Genomic DNA, 26,711 nt, shown 5'->3' with positions numbered 1-26,711 from the left:
AATTAGTTCAATTCATTGAGAATTTATCTTACAGGATATTGTTAACTTGAGGCCAACAGTTTCTATTCTGTGAAATGACTATACATTTTTATTATCTTCACAAAAAAACTCGGTTTAATTAACCATAATTGCAATAAATATTGCCGAATGTCTGTTAATTCAAGAATAACAAATACTTTCTGTTGATTTTACAAGCATCATTACTTTCATTGTATTATGCCTGTTAACATAAGCCCTCGATGCACTGCGCCCTTTATTTATAATCATGGTGCTTGATCTTTCAGCCTACTACTTTATGTGGAGGCTTTTATTGTATTTAAATACCCCTTCCAGCTTTCTGCTCCATATCACAAAGGGATTGAGAGTCACGCCATCTAGATGAAACAGTGCCACTGTATTACCAGAGCGACGCATTCGCAGAGAATGTGAACCAGCTCTGCATTATCCAGCTCACAAAAGCGGAAGAATTGTCTATCGGAAAGATGTAAGTTGCATTAGGTAGTTTTGTAGACTACAGTGAACTGCATAGTACTCAGTGAGCGTTCGTAGGTTCTCTCTACTTAGATTAATGAGGTTAGCTGATACTCTCGGTGCTGAGATTATTAACAATTTGGTCTTGCTTTTTGCTGGGAATTCAATACAATGTTTTCCTTGTTTCCCAGTTACTTATGGCTTCTCTGATGTGTGCCTTTGTGAATCCACAGAGGGGCTTCTGACCGTAAAATGCTGCTATAGCACCCTGTTTCCTTCGGTGTAAGAATGTTCTTATGATGTGAGTGATGTGCTGTCCCAATTGATACGTGCATGTGTAGCCATTTGGCCAATGTGTGCATGGGAACGTGTGATGTGTTAGACGTTGAGGCTTTCATTAATTTTAATAATTTTCAATACAAAAAAAAATTTCCAGGGGACGATTTATCTTAGCAGTGCGAACACAAATTTAAAAATTGTTAGAAATACAAGAAAACCATCCAAATATTTTTATACACATTTTCTATATAAACAAATATAATTTTCGCTAGCTGCTTGCCGTTAAAGCACGCTTAAATCCCTTTTTCGTCACATCGGCTTAGAAATTTTTTTGATTTAGTGGTTTAAGCCAAATAAATAGATAATTTCATATAAGCACAGTTTTTGAATTATTTTTTTGAAGTTGCCAGTTTTGTAAATACAATTTTAAGTTTTAGTATATATAAATATATAACAACTACATCATATATTCTTTATACTTAGTATATAATTTTATTTCCGTGTAATTCATCTTGAACACTTTCACTTGCAAACAAGAAATACAAGAAAAACAAAATATGCATACTCACATTCAAAATTTCACACATATTTAATACTTATATTAATATATTTTTCTAAAATTTTTCTTTTAAAATTAAAAATTTCAAAACAGGTGTAACAACAATGCTGAATTTCTTCACAACATCCAACGGTTTCCGCAGCACATTACCCGTCGTTTCCAACCTTACCGCTATGAATGTTTGGGACGGTGTTTGTATGTGCTTCATCTATGCCTCGCTACTGGAGTTTGTATGCGTTAATTATATGGGTCGAAAGAGACCGCAACATAATGCTGTCTATAGACCAGGCGAGAATCCAGTCACACAGGTAATAAAAAACACACACACACATGTACACAAATCTCTTTTATATATCCTTTTCGTGTTCGATCTATGTATCTGTCCCGCTCTTTACCTCTTTCTCTTTGTCATATTATATCTCTTACCATTCAATCATTCATTATTCATACATTTTAAAACACACAATTTACTTTTCTACTCTTTTGCTGTCACTTGCGCAAAAAAGCAAAAACAGCATGAAAACTTTAGTTTACTGTAAATTTTTCATTGACAAATAATCAGAAGCTGTTAAATGTTAACTATATTAAAGAATGCGTTGAATAAAGTTTTGATTCATTTCAGAAGTATACAATCAAGTTATTTAGGAAAAGTGCTAAAATTTTATAAGAATTTCATTATATGCATTCTTGTTCATACTCTTTTGAAAATTCGCGCCAAATAATTTTTCTTACAAACCAGCATTCTTTTTATACTCTCTACAATCGCATTTTACCACTAATTTTTGTTTTCTCATACTTATTCTTATTCGGTGCCTTTTTTAGCCTTTAGTCTGTCTCTTTCTATATACACGCTCTTCAGCATTGTTCTCCATTTTAAACGCTATCTTTTCTCTATTTATATTTTAGAAAAGAGAGCATAGGCGCGACTTTTTAAACTTTATTAGCCGTGTTTTTTTACATGTATATACATCTACATTTGCGGTTACAAAAAAAAAAAACGCTTATCATAACTTAGATAACGAAATTTACTAATTTTTCCATATAAAGTTTAAGTGCATATATATATAGATGTAAAAAAAAAACACAGTATTGTCTCTTTTTCTTTCGTATATATTAGACTGGGTCGATTTATTAACCGATATCGCGCCATTGCTTTTTCGATAGGATTTGGTCTCAGGAAAAAAAGCTCCACTACGCATACCCAAAAAAATAATTTTCGAGCCTGCGAAAAAAAATGGCGAAAGGGTAAATTTTTCGACCAAAACACTCCGCAAAACCCAAAAATATTTTATTATTATTATTATTTTTTTTTTTTTTCAAAAATCTGTTGTGAAAACGTTGGCGATAACAATTAAATTTAAATTATTTTTTTTTGGGTATGCGTAGTGGAACTTTGTTTCCTGAGCCCACATCCTATCGAAAAATCGATGGCGCGATATCGGTTAACTTTCGTCCATACAAATTGACCCAGGTTAATATACATACGTTAAACCCCAGAAGGTTTCTTGACATTTAAACAATTCACCTAAAAACGCATTCTCAATAATTTTTCGAGTTTCTTTCTACCACAACATACCTTATCTGCGTTAGCTTTTGATATATATATTTTTTTATATTATTTTTCATATAATTTTTAAATTTAGCGTCCATGTTAGCACTTTTTTGTTATTTTTCTTTAAACCTCTCTTTGTTAAATTGACTCTTGATTTTTTATCATATTTGAAAACACGAAAAGTTTGCTATATCATATTTGTCTTTTATGTGTTGATACCAGTCTTGTGTGAGACCCTACTGTCATTTTTTTGAATTCTAACTGAAATGTTTACCTCCTAAATTTTAGTTGAATGTGTTTTGTACATTATCCTGCATTTTATTATTTCTCAACATCGTGAGATCATTATATCGTTAATTTTGTTATATAACACCAAAACGGTACCTGAAAAGTGAAAGCATTTTTCTAATAGATCCTGAAGTTCTAAGAATGTATGCATACAAGATTTTTCCCGGACATCTCCAAAACCGTGAGTTACGGATAAAAAAACAGTTTTTCGTACCTTTGGACCCTTACGAGTCTATAACTTATGTTGGTTATAAACCGATTGTCAGCTTACTTACGGATCTCATAAGAAGAAATTCCAACGCTATACATATCAACAGGAACACATAACATAACAGCGAAAATTTTCCCAATGAACCAAATTTTTGTTCACCTTTTTCGGGGTTTCTCAACTTAGGTGCTATCTGCATGCACTAATTTATATGCAGACTGCACCAACACTCACTTGCATCAGAATTGAAAACTAATTATGAGTTCAATGAGTATTCATTTTCTTAAATATACTCAAAACTGACTGGGATCTCCAAATTTTCATGAAAACGAAATTTGAAAAAAAAATATATATAAAATTGTAACAAAACGACTTAGAAATGTATACTTGGTAATTGTTGTATAATATGACTGTAACTTATGATGTTCTCAACCGATATTAAGCTTTTTACCAATTTTGGGTAGAAAAAACTTCATTCGCTAAAATGGCATACACACTTTTATAAGACCCGGAAAGGAATTGAGAATTGTTTAATAACACACAAGGTTATAGGCTCGAAAGGGTCTAATGCTACGAAACCCGGTTTTTTATACGTAACACACTATTTTGAAGGTGTCCGGGGAAAATCTTATATGCAGTCATCCTTAGATTTTCAAGATTTACAATGGCATCACTTCCCAGTTATTGTCACTTTTGTCTTTTTTGTAACACTGTGTAACTAAAAATCATGTTATAAGAATGAAGGCAATACTATTCCCTAGTTGAAATGAGTGTATACAGAATTTTATTTTTAGGTACATATAAAAATCTTAGCAACAGATAACAACTAGATAACTTGATAGATGTATGCATGAATTTCAAAAAAATATATATAACCAAAAACTAGCTTGTCCCTTCTGAAACAGCTGCCGATCATCAGCTCAAAATAGGATTAACAATTTCCTATTCCTGTTATGAAAAATATATATGGGATTCCCAATTTGAAGAGAAGTGTTTCCATGAGATTCGAGTGCAAAATATATTAAGAGAAAATAACGATTGCGAATGACAACAAAGGAAAAAGAAGATTCATTGATTTGAGAATTCAAATTATAATAATAATAACTGCATTTTTTCAGTAAAAATGTAGGGCATGATTTTTTCCTTTCAACGATTCGGTGAAAGTACAGAGGTTTGTTGAGAGCCGAGATCAACAACTCCCCAGCTACAGAGAAAAATGCAGCATCTATGTAAAAATCGAATGAGTATAGGTTCTATGTGTACAAATGCTTGTTAAAAGAAGATATAATAAATATTATTGGGTAGAAATTACAGCAAAGAACTAACCGATTTTTAATGCTGAAACTCGGGTACGGAAAACGATATGTGCTTAAATGAGGGTTTTAAAAACACAACCAACCGAAAATTTGCACACTAACTTGAGGAACTCAAGAAGAAACATCAATGACATTAAGAAGCGTTTCCGCCATCTCCAGTTAAGGGGCGCCATGTTAAACGCTTATGAAGTAGATTAAATTAATTTGTTTGCAAAGAAATAGTGAGCCAATAATTGTTAACGTTTGGCCGCACCTGGTGATTGATGCACAATACGCATATAATATTGAGTTTTAATGGATTTTAATGAATTTTTAATATTATTTATTTGTTTGCCGTCCAAAATTTAACATTTTCTTAAAGAAATTGCGTTTTGGCAAAGCCCGAGTTGCCGTGTGAACTGAGTAGAAATTTCTTGAGAGCTGCGTCCTGCAAGCGAATCTTAAGGATTCCCGATTTTTTCGTACCTTCTGCCATAGTTCGAATAACGGAACTGCCGAACTAATAAATTCAAATTTTCAGTATACCACACAACTGAAGTTATTATTGTACTTCACTTCCAACGTGCTAATATAAACGTTGCCTCGTTCACCTATTTCGCACAGGTTCTAGATTTTTCGCGTACAGCCTTCTCGATTAGTGCTTATTTACATCTCTCATCTCTCTGCCTCTCACATTCACAGTTGCCTTCAATGAGTATGGTGGTTTATCTTTTTTTGTTGTTGTGTATATGTGCGTGTAACGTCGCCTACGCTCTAAGCTGCTGTGTGCTTGTGTGCGTAGCCGTTTGTTGTGTCATCTGTTTACACTGTTGTTGTAGTTGTGCAGCATTTATAGTATATAGAGGCATAGTTATGTGTCGGCTTTGCTAATATTCGCCACAATTGTTTAACTGAAGATGATGAAGAGGCCGCTATGCGATTTTAAAAGCTAGTTTTTGTTTTTTGTCACGAATAAAAGACGACATTCAACGGGTTAGGCACAACTGAAAGCCCAGCTAATCGAGTTTAAGGATATGTAGCAATTCACATGCCTTGTTCAATGCTTCACAAAACTTCACTTCTTCCATTATCATGACATTCGGGTCAAATGGAGTTCAAAAATATTTTGACAGGAGGATTCATCTTATCTAAGAATTTAAAAAGGGTTGAACTTGCTTGAAAATGGCTATTTAAAAACGAAATTGAATGACTCAAAACTTATGGAAACACTTCACATGTAACGAAAAAATAACCTAAGTACAAAAAAATTTCCCCAATCTCTCTCAACCCGCATAGCCTTTATAAACAACAAAAATAATTGAACTCAACATACTAGCAAAGAAATGATGCATATATAAAATATTCGCAGGAAGTGCAGAAAAAACCAAAACTAAAATATCATAAACAGAACTAACATTGTTCCCAATTTTCGTGATTAATTGTATTATGAGCAGTCAAATAGAAAAATAAACGATCCAAGCATTGAGTAACGCTGTTAATAAAGCCATGCACACACAATTGCATAAGACCAAGTGCGCTTAAAAAAACCAACAATTTTTCAATTAATCCAAAATATTTTGTCCCCATTAGAAATACTCCTTATGCATTTTGAAAGTTTTTTTTTTTTACATAAACTAGTTTTAGTGAATTTTTTTTTAAATAATTAAAACTAATTTAAAATCAAACTTAAAGTGTGTTTTAGTATGAATATTCGAATTATTTTGTGTAAATTTTTACAGCGTCTTCCAGCGGTTCTAAGCAGGATTGGAGTAATTCTTGCAAGTCCTTTGGTAAGCTATGAAACAACAACAAATTCAAAATATACACAAAAACTTCATCTCTCGTTTACTTTACATCAAAGTAATTTTAAAAATAAAAAGCAAAACAACAAGCGTTGGAAAGCAAGAAAACTAAAAATGTAAAAACTAAGTTATAATTATATTTATTCTGGGCCTAATTTGGGTTATTTTCGTGTTTATTGGTGCTTTTTGGTCAAGCAAATGAAGGTAAAAAAAATTCCGCTCTTCCTTCTACGCGCTTCATGGAATATTTTCCATCTTCATCAGGGATACTGTATGTTTTGCTTAAATATACAAGTACCCTGATGAAGATGCAAAAAATTTAACGAAACGCGTAGAAGGAACAGAAAAAATTTGTTTTTCTTGATTTGATTGGCCGAAAAGCTACATAACCACATCAATAACCAAAAGAAGATAAAATAAAAAGTTGCCTCTTCCTCCTACGCGTTTCGATAAATTTGTTCCATCTCCATCAGGGAGCCTGTTTGTTATTTTAAAATATATAGTATTCCCGATTAAGATAGAAACAATTCAGAGAAACGCGCAGAAGGAAAAAAACTCTTTATTTTGTCTTCATTTGATCGCTTGGAAAGCTTCATTACCAAATAAATAATAACAGCCAGTTTCATGTAAAAAACATCAATCAAAAAGTTATTTTTTTTTAGTTACATCATAAGAACTGCTGAGAGGAATATCACGCTATCTCGTTTGCCGTTTCGAGAACGCCCTATCTCAGAAAACTTTTAAGAAACTTCCTATTTTAGAACGTCCTGTCTCAGAATTCAGTTGAGGAACTTAACATCTCATAATGTTTTTCATAAACGCCCCATTTAATCTCAAAATATATTGAATTTGAGCTCAGATAGGACGTTTTTGAAACAAATTATGATATTGGGCGCTTTTCAACCGAATTATAAGATAGGGCATTTTTGAGACCAGTTCTAAAATAGGGCGTTTTAGAAACGGTATCCGATCCGATAATATTCCACTCGGCAGTCTTTATAATATTTTTATTTTAACTTGTTTCGTAAAATTGGCTGTTTAAGTTTAAGAACGTTCAAATATATTTGGTACTTGTTATCAAATCAAAATATTTTACAAATAAATTACATTCCAACAAAGCTTGTTTTTTTTTCGCTTGACGAAAAAATTTAAATTTTATCAAAGTATTTGATGTATACATACGCTACAACATACTCAACAACAACAAATGCATATACCACAACAAAACCAATCCTATATCATTGTCGAACTCATCTACATTAAAGTACATACATATATATAAAAATCGTTCTTCATCTTCAACAGCATAATCACCATATCAAGTCATCATCCTCTTGCATCATCAACATTATCAATTGACATCGGCGTTACGGCATGCAGCAGCACAACAATGAGCAGACAACAGACATAAATTTGCATCTGCCACTCACTTGTAATTTTTTTTTTATACCCGTCATCTACATTATGCATATAACCTTTGGCACTTAACTTCAACTACAAAAACAATTCGAATTCACAAAAAAATTGCCCTCCTTCCATGAAGTGGCATGTAATTTTCGCTACCGCATACTCAATAGGGGATTCACTTTGCCTTGCAAACGGTGCACGGAATGCATAGATTGCACAGATTGTAAGGTCACAACTACAAAATACGCGCACAAATTTTATGCAATCCATGCAATTTATGCTATGCTCAGGACTAGGTATATTTACGTCCCAAGAATTGTAGTAACTGCAAACGCAATCCTGCTTGAACGGTATTAAATATTTGTATTTTATGATTTGTCGTGGTATTTTGATATTTTCTATGTCAATATTTTGACGCTTGTTACTAGTACATACGATAACTGCGCAATAGAGTGCTTTCGTAGTTTTGCATAGGATATAAACAATCCGTGCAATATGTGCACCTTGCGCGACAAAGCGAATCCCCCTAACAAAAACTTTTAATCGTTTGGTTTTCTTTTGATTTAAGTTAATTTCGAAAAAGAATTTTCTTTACTGTTGGCAAAGTCCAGCAACATTCTTTTCATTTTATTCCATTTAAGTTTTAAAGTTTTACGCATTTTTAATCACTTGGTAGTTGCACGCTTTCGATGTCAGCTAGACGCTTTTTCTACCGTCTTCAATTCAAAGTTCTTGACATTTTGTGCATTTTAGCATTTTTACGTTAACAAATTACAGCTTTTAAAGTTTTGGTATATTTTTAATTTTCATTTGATTACAACGCCACTTAACAAAACGGCCCGTTTTCACCATCTCCGGTTAAGTTAGATTTTATCAATAGGAAACAATCTAGCAGATAGCTTCATTTGACATTTGACGTTTTCATCAACACAGAGTGACCGTGATTAAATCGATAATTGTGAATATTTTGTGAAACAAATAGAAAAAAACCTATTGTGAATAGACAAAAACTAGTCAAACAGCTGACTTTTATTTACACTTTTTGCTTGGACTTTACAGAGACGCACAGCTGTAGTTAGCATGAAAAAAAGATCTAACTGAAGATGGTGAGAACGGCCCTCATACTTAGGTTTTCGTTTCCAAAAATCAATTTTTAATTTAATTTTTTTCAAATGTCAAACTATGGTATTTGTAAAAGTAACTATCGTGTCACACATTAAATTGCATTTTGTAGGTCTAAAATATGCATTAAGTATATAATAGTGATTTAAAAAAACACACTTTAAGGTCACTTATAATTGGGAAAAATGTTATGAGTTCTTTGAGAAAAAATAATAATAAAATGTGAAGCCACTTTGAGGGTCTACACACGACGAGTCTGAGTCCAGCGCCAGTTTCGTTGTGTTTGTGAAAATGTTGTAGTATTCGTTACATAACATGGCTCTGGCTAACTCGTGAAAATGAAAACGAAGTTGATATTGCAGTGAGTCAACAACTACACAGATGACTCGCGAGCCAGACGCACCGCACCGTGTGTTTACGTTATTAAAGTCAATATAAAATATTTAGAATTACAACTGGAGTATGGAATCTTCGAAGAAATTATTCGACAAAAAAGCGCCAAGCTTTTACGTATAGTAAAAAGCGCTTTTTACGAGGTATCTCTTCCTTTGAAAATAGTTTGCTTCAAAAACCCCTTTATAGCACCAAAGTAGCATAAGGCACAAAAACAACCTAATTGCTTAAAATATACAATACCATATTTCCATAATAGTTACTTCAAATTTTTGATATGAAACAAATCTCAATTCAGGTGTTGAACAAAATATTCAAAATGATACCCAAATTCTTGTCAAGTAAGTGTTTCTTACTGTTTTGTAGACTGACTGCCTTATTCATAAAAAAGACAACTAAATCGGTTAATAAAGCTCTTATAATTGAAAATTTGTTTGAAAATATCAGTTTGAAAAGCTCCATATACTTTTTGTTACTTTTATGAATGAGCGGCTAAAACCGGCGTATAAAATGTAACACGTATAGCTATAACGTAGCTCTTTAGTATAGTCTAGCATAGTATTTATTGATTCCCTAATCGTAAACATTTTTATTTCAGATTAATTATGATATATATTATTTGTGTATACTAATTGGCTTCTAATATTCATTTATCGCCCTTGATTGCCTCTAGTTTGCATATGTTTTTAAGTTTTGTTCTAACACGCTTTTAGATATAGTACACTAATGTAAATAAAAATTTAAAAAATGTTGTAGAAATTCTTTCGTGAGAGAATGAAAGCAGTACACATTTTATAAAGCATTTTTTCGATAAGTGCGAAGCTTTGAATACTCTTAACATAATACTCTTAACAGTCCCTGGCTCGTTTTTAATACGCTTATAAAAGCTTCACTTATATGTTTGCTTGTTTGTAACTCTCTAGGCTAGGCGTGCAAAAGATAGTTAGACCCATCTAGCGGCAATTATTGAAGACTCGCGGCAGTGGTTAAATAACTCGCTACAAAAGGAGTTGTGCTTAATAGCGTAGACACGAACCTCTGTGCTAGGGCGTGTTTTTTAGTTATTTTAAACTATATTTATGTTCTTCTCACGTAGTTTCAGTAATTACACTAACAAAGAAATTGAAATACAAATAAAGCAAGGGTTGTTTGCATGTAAAACTGCACTAATCTACTAACAAGAGACGGAAATAGTACGGAAAATTCTCAGTTTCACTACTCATCAGAACAAATAGATATTTTCTTGCTAATACTTTTTTGATTGGGGCTCAGTCTTAATCTATCTGATCAATTCATTTTGTATAGTTGACGTTCCCACAACTGATGTATAATTGATGAAAAGTCAATGCTCTTGATAGTTTGCGATAGTTTTCAATTGACTGCCGATAGTTTTCAATAGTTTTTATTTTAGGTTAACTGGGCTGAGTAACCTTTCTGCAGTACCTAAGGAAAAGCAAGGAAAGTTAGGAAGAAAAAAGACATTTGGTAGGCTGGTGTTACATCAAGCGTTGGTTTTAGGGACTGTGCAGACAAGTAAAACAGATGGGGGCGCAGTCGAAAACCGGTCACAACACCACTCCTAGAAAAACTACGCTGCTTACGCAGAACTTAGTGGTCCAGACATATTCGAAAAAAACATTCCCAGGCAGACAAATAAAATCGTACAATATATATAGGATCGCCTTTATCTTAAGCTGATATGTATGACGTGAAAATAGTGAAATAGTTTCCGGGCAACCATACTGCTATTTTTTTTTCTCAAACACAAACCAATATGGCTGCCAGCCAATCAGAAATATTATGCCTCGCTCTCGATGGGAGGCTCAAATCGAAATAAAGCAACAAGGCATAAGAAAAATGCTCTTTTGCCCAGATAAAAAACAAAAAAAATTATCCATAGTTACATTAAAGTATCGATGATGGCTATAGTTTCCGACTATCTATACTATCGCTTTTTGGCCAACACTACTAGCGAAAAAACTGAAAATTAGCAAAATGCGTTTACAGCGCAAACACACTGTCGGCGACGAAAGAGAACTTATCTTTTTAAAATATGAAATACCGTTTAATAGAAACATATACAGGGTGCTTAATATACCCAAATTGGGTAACCCAATTGTCAACATCACCTACCCGTGGCGAATCTTGTTTCTTTAACAGCCGCGACCCCAAGTTTTTCATGGAACTAGGAAGTGGGGCAGCGGAATGGCCCAGAAGGTTCAATTTGGTCATATTAAATCGTTCCCGAGATGGTTAAGATTGTGCCTTGTTACCGGAAGGTACCGAATCTATGTCTGGCAAAGGACGATCAACATCGATAACACTCACCAAATCTTTCGAGGAGTGTCTACATCACTACAATAACAACAACAATATACAGCCGTTATATTAGATTGTCTTCTTGACTTGCTACTAGAATTATCTTTTTCAGCACCAGATTAAAAATAACACATAAGGAGTAGGCTTGTCTCAAATCAAATGGTTTATCGAGGTCCTGCCCAACCTCGCGGAGCTATGGGTGTTGGTCAACGTTAATTGGCAAAGCTTTATTACATTCACAGGAAAGTTATGTTTAGACATAGCAGTATATAGGCAACTCCGTTTTGAGCTATAAAAAAACTGCTTAGAGTAGTTTGCGTGATCGGATTTCTAGTGGAATATGCCGTCAGTTGGTCAGCCAGGTCGCGGAACGTATATTTTGCTGTCAGAGATTTCGATATAATGGCGACGGCAGTCATCATGTCTTTTCTAGTACAAGAATCCTTTTCCTCGCCGCTAGCGTCGTCTATTGTCGCTGGCGCACAAATAAAAGTTAGATTGTATTGCGGTGATGTTACCCCCCCCCCCCCCCCTTACCCTGATGAGGACAGGAACAGCTGCACATCGCTACCTTCCCCTAAGAGTGTTCGTACTTTCGAAGTACGTGCGCGTAAATTGTAGTTCTCTTGCATCGGCCGCCATCAAAAATGAGAAGTTTTACTTGAAGAACCCTAGTGCATATCTCCAGTTAGCAAGTGGGATTACTCTACACTTTATACATGTATTCTATCACTGAGCCATCATTTCCTTAAACTCACGAGGTCCTTTATGCCCCTTTGAACTTGGATTTACATTTTATTGATTTTATAAGGTTTACTTCAACTGTAGATTATACTCGCTATGAAAAAACTGGGTCTTGAGGCGAATTAACATAGAAAGCCTTGCCAAGAGCTTTCGCTTTTACTAATAAGCGCATCATGCATGAAAAATAACTCCACTTTTTGCTTCGCTTTACGTTCCAGAAATACGGGGTAGCCAGAACGCACCTCATTCATACAATGAACTTGTCAAAGTGAAGCAAAGCGTTATATGCAAATCTGGCCTTTATAGCTTCTCAAGGGGCACTGAGTTGAGCTCTTTATGTATTTGTATCATCTGTCATTTACAGCTTTTTCGGGATTTTGTTAATAATACTTCTCATGTTTCCTTAAGTGCTTATAACTAAGCCTTGATATAAGTATCGATAGAGTTCAGAGGAAAGATTTTTCAGCAAGATTTAAAATCATCGAAGTGAAAAACAATATTCATAAAGATAACGAAAATCTACAGCAACCATCTAACATTAAACAGAACTTTCCTTTCGACACCACTGTGAATACATAAGTGAGATATCGATATGATATTGTAACGAATTTCTGATTACTAGGCACCTTCTGTTAACGTACGAATCGCTGAACTGTCGAATAAATAACTCCAATATTCAGTATGGCAAAATGGTCTTTATTTACAACTCTATTTCAAAATTATCACGTACTTCACAAAAGCGTGTTTAAATCAAACTGGTTAGTTATTCCTCAGCTCGCGCTTGCTTTGATACTCTCTGTTGCCTCGTTCGCATATTTCTCGTAATGGTAATGGACTTTTTACGAACATGTCTTCTGGAACAGTCATATCTCATACTTAGTTATTTAGCTATATGCGTGTGTGTGTGTGTAATAACTGCTCTTAGCTGGTACCATCATATGCATATGTGAAATGATCTCTTGCTTCAAGCTGCTGGTTATATGTGTGTAATATTCTTCGTTGCCTTGTAGATAAGTGTGTCTGCTTGCTTTATTTTGTACAGGTACATAAGTGTGGCTGCTTGCTTTATTTTGTACATGTACATAAGTGTGGCTGCTCGCTTTTTTTTGTTGTTGTGATTATTTACTAACATCAGTGATGCTAATATTCGCCACAAAATTTTAAGTTACTCTCTTTCCATCACTCGTTGAAGATTTCCGGTCATATGTGCGCTTTATTGAACACCCTGTCAAAATGTTATCAAAGGCTATCAAACTGCAGCTAGAACATCCTGCCTTTCAGTTTGACAGTTAGATATCACACTTCTTCTTGTGCACAATATTCAACACTCTTGGAGTTTTAACCCCCTCTGATTGATCGTGTGTTTGACGCCTACATACGTTTTCTGTGATGTGTACATACATATGTACGTGCTCGAGCTGTGCCCAGCTTTTTCTGGTTTTGGTTAACTTATATATTAGTTCTATAATATGTGTCATAACATTATCCACCTGTACAACGTACCTAATAACCAAGTAGGCCTTCCATATTAACCCCCCTGAAACCACTCACAAATGCTTGCTATGCTCCGACGCATCTTCACAATTTAACGTTAAACATTATTACCCAGTTTTCAGAGCTTACGTACATACCTATTTGTATGTATCAATGTATGTACGCCCCTTATGCAGCCTCAACCGCAGCTTTAAAGTCATTTTAACTCAAAATTCCACAACATTCAATCAATTGTGAAATGAAGTCCATTCAAAACCAATTATACCCAATTAATAAGTATGTATGGTATATATACCTACTACTACTGTTACATACATACATAATATCGAAATACCATGTGCGTCTACCAAGTAATAGTACCAAAATGTAGGGTATAATCGAACGAGAATTTCTTGCTGCTTTGTCATCTGAAAAGGCTGCTACACAAGGCGCATCCAGCAGCTCAACAAATGCCGGCACGAGTATACCAGTTACGCCAACACCGCATATGATGCATACCTATCAGACGCATACACAGCAGCAGCAGCAATGGGCACCAACAGCACCACCACCACCACCACCCACATCATATGGGACAACGTCAACTGGTGTGAGTACGGTTGATGCACCACGTATACGCTGGGAAGAGCAACATGGCGGTATAATAGGCGTCGCTATGCAAAATTTACGCGCACGTTCTATACGTCGACGTACACGATCGCCAGGTTCCGTAACATCGGCAGGAAATTCATATGCGGATACAGAAACTGGACGCACAGGAAGAACATCTATGTCACCAGTTGTAGAGCCGGTCTATCATGAGCCCACTTTCGAGACGGCAGTGTCCATTGGACAACGTGATACTACAGTGACTGTTGAAATGGAGCCAACGGCGCCTGAAGCGGTAGATGTTACAGCGCCAACTGAACAGCGTAGTCGTACAATCTCAACTAATACACCACCACTGATTACGAGTACTATTAAGCCAACAGAGCGTGAGGAGAAAACATCTAATGCTGCAAAAACAGAAACAGAAAATACGTTAGACCAAGCAAACGCTGTTCAAAAAGATGCAACACAAACGGAAGCCGCTCATACTGCCGCAGATGCTAGTGGACATTTACCAGTGAAGCCGCCGCGTCGCAAGCGTTCGCGTTCTAGTTCGCCAGCACCGTTATACGAGCAAATTCAGGAGAGCGCTGCAAATGGGCGTAGCGCTTACGCAGACGAAACTGTAAGTGCATTATTGAATAAACTAACAAATTTGTGTATGCTGACCCAAAAAAAAACAAAAAAGTTTAAGTGTTTGCACTTCTGTGCGATTTACGCATGAGAAATGCTTACTAATAAGACTAATCCCGTGGATTAAGATGCATAAGATGCTTAATTGATTTATGTAAATAACGACTTAAGTTGCAACCGCAAAGAAATCAACTGCGCTGCTTGACAAAACAAAAACAAACAGCATTAAGCGTTAATATCCTCTTATCCTACCACTTAAGTCTATGTGCAACAACAATCGTTCTTATTTTGTTAGTGTGTTTGTGGCATTTAAAATTGTAAACAACAAAAGAAACCATTGTTATTTCATTCTTCAAGCAATTGTTGACTTTTATGACGCTTAAACAGAAGAATTAAGTGCTTATCCGTCAAGTGAAGGAGATAAAGGCAATGAGTGAGTTGTAAACTAAAACTTGAAAGCTTGGAGAGGGTATGCGACGTACATGAATGTCAATTGTCTTCGGATGCAGGTAAGCAAATGAGAACAATAGAGCAGCTTAATTCAATGCCATAGTAGCTGATTGACTAACTTAAAGCGCTTTTTTTCATTACAATAAGAGAACTGCGACTAACTAGAGTAAAAAGTCGACAAATTTTAAGCTTAACCCCTAAATGTTACTCAGAGCTCTTTTCAGTGAGGAAGAACCGTAATGGTTTTATCGGTTCTTCCAGCTAGCTGTTTTTTTTTTTTTTTTGCAAAAAGTTTCACCATTTCGGTCTAAAGAATCTAGGGTCCAGTTGAGCTATGTTATCTTTTGAGTGAGCTGGAGAGCTTCTTTACTACGCCTTATACAAAATGTTGTGACCTTTTTCAAGATGTTATATTGTGAATGAACTTTAAGCATATTAGGAGATAATGCACACCAAAAAAATTCCACTCCTGTATCCACACATAGAGAAAAAATAATTCTAAAATGAATGAAACAAATTCAGAATGAAGAACATTCGTTGACAAAAGTCTATTAAGTACGTTTTTTCTTAACTTGTGGCGAATGGGATTGTTTTAACAACAGTTTCCAAGTTTTCCAAGAACACCGTTCGTATTTTGTGACCACTTCGGTATTGATGTGTGAACCTTCTGTGTTCATTTCAAGCATTACTTGGGCTTCATTTTTCGTTCTCACGCTTCGATAACGATTTGTGGTCGATTTAACATTCTTCCGTCTCAATTCAAGAACGGTTTGTGCTTGATCTTTGGAGGGAGGTAATTTTTTCAAGTAATACCCATTTATTTTTTGCTGGGCCACTACAACTGCTTGATAGCTTTTGCCAAATGTGGTATTTAATATTGTAGTGCACACGAATTATACCGTTTCTTTTCTTGAACTTAATTTAAGAACGTTGTTCTTCATTTAAGAACATTGTTCTCATTAATAGAACACTTGTTCATATTTTAAGACCAGCCGTTCTCTTTTCAAGAACAAGGTTGTTGTTTTGAGAACAGGTCGTTCGTTTTTCAAGAACAAAAAAGTAAGAACATGAAAAGCTTGAATTGAGTCCGGTGGTGGTGGATTTTAGAACGGCGTTTTTCTCTGAGTGCACTGCCGGTTTTTGTAGTTCGTCTCATATTCACGAGTTTGGCTAATGTCCATTTGAATTTAAGTAGTAACAACTTCACCTGCATTTGGCCCGTGCATCCAGTCAGCCCAGATTGTCAAAACTCCATGTTATTGATAGTCATAAAAGAAGAACACACCTCATGAAATGCTAACAAGATGATCTGTCAATCCATTACCTTTGTCTTTCTCATGCGCGGGATCCAACTTCAGAAACCTGTGCACCATTACTACGACATTCATGCACCTTGTGTCTTGTCCCTATAGAAGTGGGAAGAGCTTTGTAAGTCTTTTATGGTAAGGCGTGTACATGACATTCGCCTGAACTTAGAGATTTTGCAGCCCAGCGGTTCAGTTCACATATGTATAATTACCCCAAACCGGCTAGGACGTCTACGTAGATGCATCGAGTTCTGCGCTCTACTTTACCGACCTTCTATCCTTTTGCAACCGAGAACAGTACAAATAAAGGGTAATGCATGCACCCTAGCTCTCCTGAAGCTGTTGTTTATGCTGGATCATACCCTTCCTAGAAAAACAATACTAGATCAGGGTTTTCGCCGTTGGCGGTTAATCCAACCTTAGATGCCTTGGAGTGTACATCCCGAAGCGCCTGATCCGTCAGAGAGCAATTGTAGCAAAGGCTTATTTATGAATGTCTGAAGTGTCTTTAAATGTTTCGAATATTTCCGACTTTAAGATGAGGAATATCTTAAGGTATTTTGCGTAGTACGCAGTAGGAACACACGTTTTAGCTATGCAGGTCAGCTAAATCAGTTTACTTACAGCCAAACTTAAAAAAGGAGTCGTAGCGGTTGTTCACAGGTTCACACACATAAATGTATTCGCCACCATCAGCTTGTGGACATCATCCTCAATTATTGGTGCTTAACTGCCTAAGCGACTTTTGACGTTTTGTAACAGGTCACGTCAGCTATTTCTGTTTCGCGATAGCTGACTCCAATTACGAGCACCAATGGAGATCAAGTCTTCCTCCACCTTTCGCTCCCAACTCAGTGGAAACATCTCCCTTTCCTCTGCTTCCTTACTGCCATTTCGATTGAAATACTTTCATGATGGATAGCTCATACATCCCATCATTATACCTGTTTTGATTTTCGCTGTCAGTATCACGCTCAGGATCATAAATGCTTCGGAAAACTTTTCTTTCGTACATTCCAAGAGCCATCTCATCTTAACTCGTTTACCGTCCATGATTCCGAGCTACACATCAGGACAGAGGAGCGTCTTGTAGAGCGTGATTTTTAGTCGTCGAGAGAGAACTTTACTTTTCAATTGCATAATCAGTGCAAAGTACCTCTTTTTGGCAAGAGTTAGTACTTTGCAGTCTTGAATTTATATCCGTCAGCAGTGACGTGGCTGCTAAGGGGCAAAAGCGCAGATTCTTTCTTGAGTACTTCATTTTGTCCTCATTTACCGTGAGATCCACTCTTTTAGCCACTGTTTATAATCCACAAAAGGGAGAACTTACTGCGCGTTTGTTAAGGCCATTAATATTAATAGCCTGTGAGCATCGTTCCAAATCCCGTACAATTTTTTAATAACCTTCAACTGTGAGTCACGTAACATTTTTTTTTCCTTTGTTACATCGTCGACGGTGTTTGGATCATAACCCGAATATCCATAGCTCACCAAAATTTCCAATTTCGTATGAATTTTTATATGTCTCGATAGTTTCTTTGGGACTGCATTGTCATTCTGTCCCAAACTTAATATGGATAAGCTTTAAACTCTGCAGCTCACTTCGAGTCTTCTCAAAAATAGATAGCAAGACTACAACCCCCAAACCTCCCCCTCCCCCTTATTCAATCCGTACACCGCCACCATAGTGGAATTTCTAGGACGTTGCTATCGTTCCCTGGACAAAGTTCCTAAATTAGACCACCAACCCAAAATCTTTTAAAATCGTCATGGGATTTCATACGAAGCTCCTACATATGCGGCAAAAGTTAGAATTTCCCCCTTTCCTAATGCACTGTTCTCAGCTCTCTCTCAAAAATTGACCAAAGGTAAGCTGAAATCGATAATTTCTATGTTTTGTGGGAAATTCATCGAAATCAAAATTACTTTTTTAAATGATGGAATTGGGCATTATTTGAAGAAGTTGCAGTATGGTTAGAAAAAATATGGCAGCTCTAAAAGAAGCATTTTTAGATATGCTGCTGCCAAACTAATGGCGATTGAATAAGATAAGCTGGGTGGACAGGGAATCTGGCGAACAAAGTAGTGAACTACTGCAAGTCCCAGTTAGGCTACTAGGGCTGTTTTCACCATCTCTAGTTTTGTTAGAAATTAACTGGAGAATAACAATCCTTCAGATAACTTTACTTGACACTTTTGTTTCCAACAACACAATGTTACGAACTCCTAATTAAGACGATAAATGTGAATATTCTGTAGAAGGAATCGCAACAATCTATTGTCAATAAAAAAAAACCTACAAAACAGCTGACTTTTGTTTACACTTTTGCCTTAAACTTAACTGAGAGCCCATTTCAGTTAGCATGTAGAAAAACAAAATTTTCGATAACTGAAAGATAAGTGGCTTACAGAAGATTCGAAAACGAAACTTAGTACATTTAATAGCAATTCTTCAGATAGCTTCATTTTCGGTTTTCATCAACAGAGGGTGACCGACCCACCCTCAATTTAATCGATAATTGTGAGTGTTTTGTAGCAGAAATCGCGAAAGTCTATTGTGAATATCCGAAAATCAATAAAACAGCTGACTTTTGTTTATACTTTTGTCTTACGCTTAACTGTCAGTGGATGCCTCAGTAAGCAGAGAAAAAACGTTGATTTCGATAACTTATAGATAAGTGACTAACTGAAGATGGTGAAAACGGCTCTTAGGGATATTAATAGCAATTCTTCGAATAGCTTCATTTTCATATGTATTTAATTAGCGAGCTTTGCTCATATTGCCTTTACAATGGTTTATGTCATTGATCATTCATTTTCGTTTTCATCAACACAGGGTGACCAACACTCAGTTGAATCGATAGTTGTGAATATGTTGCAGTAGAAATCGCGCAAATCAATAAAACAGCTGACTTCTGTTTACACTTTTGCCTTGCTCTTACTAGTGATAGTCGATGCATCAGTTTTCATTGAGAAAACGAAAATCTAAATACCTGATATGGCGTTAAAAGTTATTCTTTCTTTATGATATAAAATTTCTTTTGAGTTTTCGTCCTTTCATAAAAAGGTTTTTTTTTTTTTAAATTTCTTGTAAATAAAATAAATGTTTAAAAAGATTTGATTTCTATGCCTTTGTACTGCTTAATGTAGTAGTAGCGCAGTGTATAGTAGTGTCTATGCGTAGGTTTCGCGAATTTAATTTTTTTGTTAAAATTATTTAGGTTTTATTTCATTTAAAATTCACAGTCAACACCTTGTTTTAAATGATTTGTTTTTCATTAAGTACCCTTTGACATTTTCAATTTTTAGAAATCTTTCAGTTCTATCAAGTATTTACTAAGGCGAATTCAGTACACCAGATGTTGTTATTCCAACAGCTGATTGCTTCTTCTTGATTATTTACCTTACAAAGCCTTAGTGCAAAAATATGACAGTTAATCGGAATCAATGTAGATTTTCTTTTGACTTGACATTCTTCTGCACGGCGAATTAAGTTGAATTCGCTTTGCCATCACCTTGTATAGATTTGCTTTGGTACCTATATACATATTAGAACTATCTTATGAAATATTTTCTTTTACAAATTCACTTTAATTTAGTATTAAATTTTTTACTCAAATATTGCTTAAGCATAAATAGCAAAACGCAGTTTTTGCTTTTGAACATAACATAATAACCATAAACAGCATCATTAGCTTAGTTATCGCGCCTAAAAGCTGACCACAATTGCAAAAATATATTTCTCTCTAACCACTTAGCGTTGCCACATTCACACACAACAAACAAAAGTACCATACTACGCAATAGACAATCCACCAGCCTCACTTATACAGCCACAAAGAAATGCGCTCATCTAATCATGCACCCTTTCCACCAAATGCTCCTCTGCTAAAACACATACCACGCCCTCATTTCAAAGTAAATGTTCGTGCTAAATTAGTAAATAAATAAATATGTTTTTAAAATTCTAAATTGTTTTGAATAATTTGGTTGCAAAATACTTTAACAAAAGCGCGCCAAATAATATTCGTTGTCTAAAATGCCACCCAATTGAAGCTCATTCATTCAAAATTAATATAAATAATTGTAATCAATAAAAAATTTAATATTAATTATTAGCTTTTGTACTAATTTCGGTTTTAATTATTTGCACATATGTACATCGACGATTGAGTGAAAGAATGTCACAACTCAGAGTTCGTTTCGAAAACGTTTCAAAAGCGCTCTAACTATTTCAGAGATTAGTTGATGAACTCCGCAACTGACGAGCCTCCGAATTCCAGATTTTGCTACGCTAAACTGCATCGCTTAAAATCTTTAAAACAATATCAAGTGCGCAGAAAAGTATGCAACATTTAGTACCATATGGTCATAAGCAATAACAGCTTAACTCAGATACTTTTACCAAAGACTCTCTAAATATAAGATGGTACATTGTAGAGTTCTAAAGCTTTGTGGAAACTGTGGGACGGCTGTACGAGGAATTCACCATACATTTTGCTATGCTGTCCGCCTCAACATAGCTGACTTTTTAAGGCTACACCAGGAATACACCATACGTTTTGCCCCTTTTTCGTTTTCACCATCGGGATTAAAAAAGTCATGAGCCTGGGTATTCGCGCAATTTTAGTGATGTAAATTGCATGGCGCCAGCGCCAATGCGGTGCCAGCTCAATGGTAGCTCATTCACGCAATGACTCCAAGCGAATTTTTGGCGCTACTTAGTAGTGAGTGCGTAGTACATTTCACTTGCGCTTTTGAGTGAAACGATTTTTGTGTGTCAGGCACGAGTTTGGTGTTATTGGCGCTACTGGCAATGATGACACTGAGCTGATGACGGTAGCGCTGGTGGTTCAGCTTTTGAATCAGAGAAAGTACTGATGACCCGTGTAAATTAACTGTAACTTTGAACTAAATAAATGTTGCGGACATAACAAGCAGTCATTTTTGAGTTTTATATTTTAGATTTAATGCACAATTAATATGGGTGTGTTTGAACAGCCAAATAATAACAGAGTATTGCTAAAGTGCTGCTGAGTTGATGGAATGTAGCTAATTTCCTAGTGATGATCTATAGATTGTCAATATTTCGTTCAACGAACGTGCGAAATTGTCACATCTGCTCAAATTTTCCATTGTTGATCTAACTTAAGCTGTTATGCCAATATTTTTCGGCCAGCTTATTTCAAATAGGTCATTTTTCCAAAAGCAAAAAAAATGACAGCAAAGATTACAGAGTTAAACAGCCTTATAAAATCAGCTATGTTGAGGCGGACAGCATAGCAAAAAGTATGGTGAATTCCTGGTGCAGCCGTCCCACAATTTCCACAAAGCTTTAGAACTCTACAATGTACCATCTTATATTTAGAGAGTATTTGATAGAACTATAGCTTATGAGCATATGGTACTAAATGTTGCATAGTTTTCTGCGCACTTTATTGTTGTCGAGATTTTTGACGTTGCAGTTTTAGCTTAACGAAAGCTGGAATTTCGGGCTGCATATTTATTGAAATTTGACTAAGTTAAGCCATTCTTCCACTAAGCCTTCGACATGTACATGTGTCAAATTTGGAATTTCAAATGCAACAAAAAAAGAAGCAAATTGGCAAAAATATATATAGATATCATGACTACAAAAACCCTTAAACAATTAACTAAAATTAGCTTATAAATTCTTCAATTCTCAAATTTTAAATGCTGCCGCCTTGTACATTAAACTCAAAAAGCCGGTAAGTAATATATACAAATATGTATATAAATGTGTATGTTTCTAGATTAATAAATATCTGTATTTAGTGTAAAAAATTAGCATAGTTGATGCTTTTTTTTATCTCTAAGCATTTAACTCGTAATCCCATACAACATTTCACCGAGATATTTTAATGGGCTGGCAACCCTGAGCTTTTAAGGGTGCCTAAAATTATGCATAAATAATTTAAGGAGAAAATTTTAATTTCAAAAGATACCGAAAAATACTGTTACCGACCATAGCTTCGTCGACCTTATTTACAATGTGGGTGTGGCCAACGTCGGGAATATTGGACATTCACGTCCGTCGATGGTATTACCTACACTCAGAGAAAAAAATTGTTCTAAAAAGAACGAAAAGAGTTTAAAATTAAGAACATTCGTTAACAAAAGCCTGTTAAGTACGTTTTTTCTTAACTCGTGACAGATGGGCTTGTTTTAAGATCAGTTTTTCCAAGCACACCGTTCGTATTTTTGGTATTGATGTGTGAGCATTCTGTGCTCATTTCAAGCACTACGGCTTGATTCAAGATTTTTCGTTTGTCACCCTTCGAGAACGATTTGTGGTCGATTTAGCAGTTTTGGGTTTCAATTCAAGAACAGTTTGTGCTTGATCATTGGTGGGAATGGGAAGGTACCATTTATTTGTTTTTTTTTTATTAATAAATAATTTTTTTGTCAGTCACAAAAAAATATTAATAACAAACAAAAAATTATTATTAAAATTCCAAAAGATTAGAAAAAACGCATAATATGCATTTTTCATATATTTCTCTTATTGAGAAATTCTTCTCATTTGATGATGCAATCTGAATATATATTTAAAACATTGCATAACAAGATTGAGCATTACCTGTGCATATTTGAATGGAACTGAAAACAAGTAAGGAAGGCTAAGTTCGGGTGTAACCGAACATTACATACTCAGTTGAGAGCTATGGAGACAAAATAAGGAAAATCACCATGTAGGAAAATGAACCTAGGGTAACCTGGAATGTGGTTGTATGACATGTGTATCAAATGGAAGGTATTAAAGATTATTTTAAGAGAGAGTAGGCCATAGTTCTATGGATGGACGCCATTTAGGGATATCGCCATAAAGGTGGACCAGGGCTGACTCTAGAATTTGTTTGTACGATATGGGTATCAAATGAAAGGTGTTACTGAGCATTTTAAGAGGGAGTAGGCCTTAGGTTTATCGGTGGACGCCTTTTCGAGATATCACCATTAAGGTGGGCCAGGGGTGACTCTAGAATGTGTTTGTACGTAATGGGAATAAAATGAAAGGTGGTAATGAGTATTTTAAAAGGGCGTGCGCCTTAGTTCTATAGGTGAACGCCTTTTCGAGAAATCGCCATAAAGGTGGACCAGGGGTGACTCTAGAATATGTTTGTACGATATGGGTATCAAATGAAAGGCGTTAATGAGTATTTTAAAAGGGAGTGATCCTTAGTTCCATAGGTGGACGCCGTTTCGAGATATCGCCATAAAGGTGGACCAGGGGTGACTCTAGAATGTGTTTGTACGATTTGGGAATCAAATGAAAGGTGTTACTGAGCATTTTAAGAGGGAGTGGGCATTAGGTCTATAGGTGGACGCCTTTTCGAGATATCGCCATTAGGGTGGGCCAGGGGTGACTAGAATGTTTGTACGATATGGGTATCAAACGAAAGGTGTTACTGAGCATTTTAAGAGGGAGTGGGCATTAGGTCTATAGGTGGACGCCTTTTCGAGATATCGCCATTAGGGTGGGCCAGGAGTGACTCTAGAATGTGTTTGTACGATATGGGTATCAAATGAAAGGTGTTACTGAGCATTTTAAGAGGGAGTAATCCTTAGTTCTATAGGTGGACGCCTTTTCGAGATGTCGCCATAAAGGTGGACCAAGGGTGACTCTAGAATGTTTGTACGATATGGGTATGAAATGAAAGGTGTTACTGAGCATTTTACGAGGGAGTGGGCATTAGGTCTATAGGTGGACGCCTTTTCGAGATATCGCCATTAGGGTGGGCCAGGGGTGACTCTAGAATGTGTTTGTACGATATGGGTATCAAACGAAAGGTGTTACTGAGTATTTTAAGAGGGAGTGGGCATTAGGTCTATAGGTTGACGCCTTTTCGAGATATCGCCATTAGGGTGGGCCAGGGGTGACTCTAGAATGTTTGTACGATATGGGTATCAAACGAAAGGTGTTACTGAGCATTTTAAGAGGGAATGGGCATTAGGTCTATAGGTGGACGCCTTTTCGAGATATCGCCATTAGGGTGGGCCAGGGGTGACTCTAGAATGTGTTTGTACGATATGGGTATCAAATGAAAGGTAGTGATGAGTATTTTAAAAGGGAGTAATCCTTAGTTCTATAGGTGGAAGCCTTTTCTAGATATCGCCATAAAGGTGGACCAAGGGTGACTCTAGAATGTTTGTACGATATGGGTATCAAACGAAAGGTGTTACTGAGCATTTTAAGAGGGAGTGGGCATTAGGTCTATAGGTGGACGCCTTTTCGAGATATCGCCATTAGGGTGGGCCAGGGGTGACTCTAGAATGTGTTTGTACGATATGGATATCAAATTAAAGGTATTAATGAGGGTTTTAAAAGCGAGTGGCCCTTAGATGTATATGTGAAGGCGTTTTCGCGATATCGACCAAAATGTGGACCAGGGTGATCCAGAAAATCATCTGTCGGGTACTGCTAATTTATTTATGTATGCAATACCACGGACAGTATTCCTGCCAAGAGTCCAAGGGCTGTTGATTTCGCCTTGTAGAACTTTCTCATTTTCTTCTACTTAATATGGTAGGTGTCACACCCATTTTACAAAGTTTTTTCTAAAGTTATATTTTGCGTCAATAAACCAATCTAATTACCATGTTTCATCCCTTTTTTCGTATTTGGTATAGAATTATGGCATTTTTTTCATTTTTCGTAATTTTCGATATCGATAAAGTGGGCGTGGTGATAGTCGGATTTCGGCCATTTTTTATACCGAGATAAAGTGAGTTCAGATAAGTACGTGGACTAAGTTTAATAAAGATATATCGGTTTTTGCTCAAGTTATCGTGTTAACGGCCGAGCGGAAGGACAGACGGTGGACTGTGTATAAAAACTGGGCGTGGCTTCCACCGATTTCGCCCATTTTCACAGAAAACAGTTACCGTCATAGAATCTATGCCCCTACCAAATTTAAGGAGGATTGGTAAATTTTTGTTCGACTTATGGCATTAAAAGTATTCTAGACAAACTAAATGAAAATGGGCGGAGCCACGCCCATTTTGAAATTTTCTTTTACTTTTGTATTGTGTTGCATCATATCATTACTGGAGTTGAATTTTGACTTAATTTACTTATATGCAGTAAAGATATTAAATTTTTTGTTAAAATTTGACTTTTAAAAAATTTTTTTTTAAAAAGTGGGCGTGTTCTTCGCCCGATTTTGCTAATTTTTATTTAGCACATATATAGTAATAGTAGTAACGTTCGTGCCAAATTGCATCATGATACCTTCAACGACTGCCAAATTACAGCTTGCAAAACTTTTAAATTACCTTCTTGTAAAAGTGGGCGGTGCCACGCCCATTGTCCAAAATCTAACTAATTTTCTATTCTGCGTCATAACCTCAACCCATCTACCAAGTTTCATCGCTTTATCAGCCTTTGGCAATGAATTATCGCATTTTTTCGGTTTTTCGAAATTTTCGATATCGAAAAAGTGGGCGTGGTAGTCCGATATCGTTCATTTTAAATAGCGATCTGAGATGAGTGCCCGGAAATCTACATACCAAATTTTATCAAGATACCTCAAAATTTACTCAAGTTATCGTGTTAACGGACGGACGGACGGACGGACATGGCTCAATCAAATTTTTTTTCGATCCTGATGATTTTGGTATATGGAAGTCTATATCTATCTCGATTCCTTTATACCTGTACAACCAACCGTTATCCAATCAAAGTTAATATACTCTGTGAGCTCTGCTCAACTGAGTATAAAAATAAGAGTTAAAAAAAATAGAATATAAAAAAATAGTTTTAAAAAACTTCACAGTTTGAC

The 26,711-nt window shown here is 35.8% G+C and overlaps 1 protein-coding gene and 1 long non-coding RNA gene across 15 annotated transcripts in view; one reads left to right on the top strand and one right to left on the bottom strand.

Annotated features, from left to right (window-relative positions):
* LOC137252482 (uncharacterized) overlaps positions 1-26,711 on the bottom strand; it is a 613,814-nt gene that overhangs the window by 484,716 nt on the left and 102,387 nt on the right. The window lies entirely within an intron of this gene.
* The window catches only part of pHCl-1 (pH-sensitive chloride channel 1), a 241,606-nt gene that overhangs the window by 201,638 nt on the left and 13,257 nt on the right, over positions 1-26,711 (top strand). For 11 of the 14 annotated variants that reach the window (XM_067756714.1, XM_067756715.1, XM_067756706.1 and 8 more), the window contains 3 exons: positions 1,403-1,617; positions 6,392-6,442; positions 14,304-15,146. In XM_067756714.1, coding sequence (XP_067612815.1) covers positions 1,403-1,617; positions 6,392-6,442; positions 14,304-15,146 — 1,109 coding nt within the window. The remainder of the gene's footprint in view (positions 1-1,402; positions 1,618-6,391; positions 6,443-14,303; positions 15,147-26,711) is intronic. The other 3 variants (XM_067756708.1, XM_067756712.1, XM_067756709.1) reach the window with 3 other exon arrangements.

Source organism: Eurosta solidaginis, chromosome 5 (assembly GCF_040869045.1).
Source record: "Eurosta solidaginis isolate ZX-2024a chromosome 5, ASM4086904v1, whole genome shotgun sequence".
Lineage (NCBI taxonomy): Eukaryota > Metazoa > Arthropoda > Insecta > Diptera > Tephritidae > Eurosta > Eurosta solidaginis.
The sequence above is the reverse complement of the archived record's forward strand: the minus strand, read 5'-3'. Positions and strand labels throughout refer to the sequence as shown.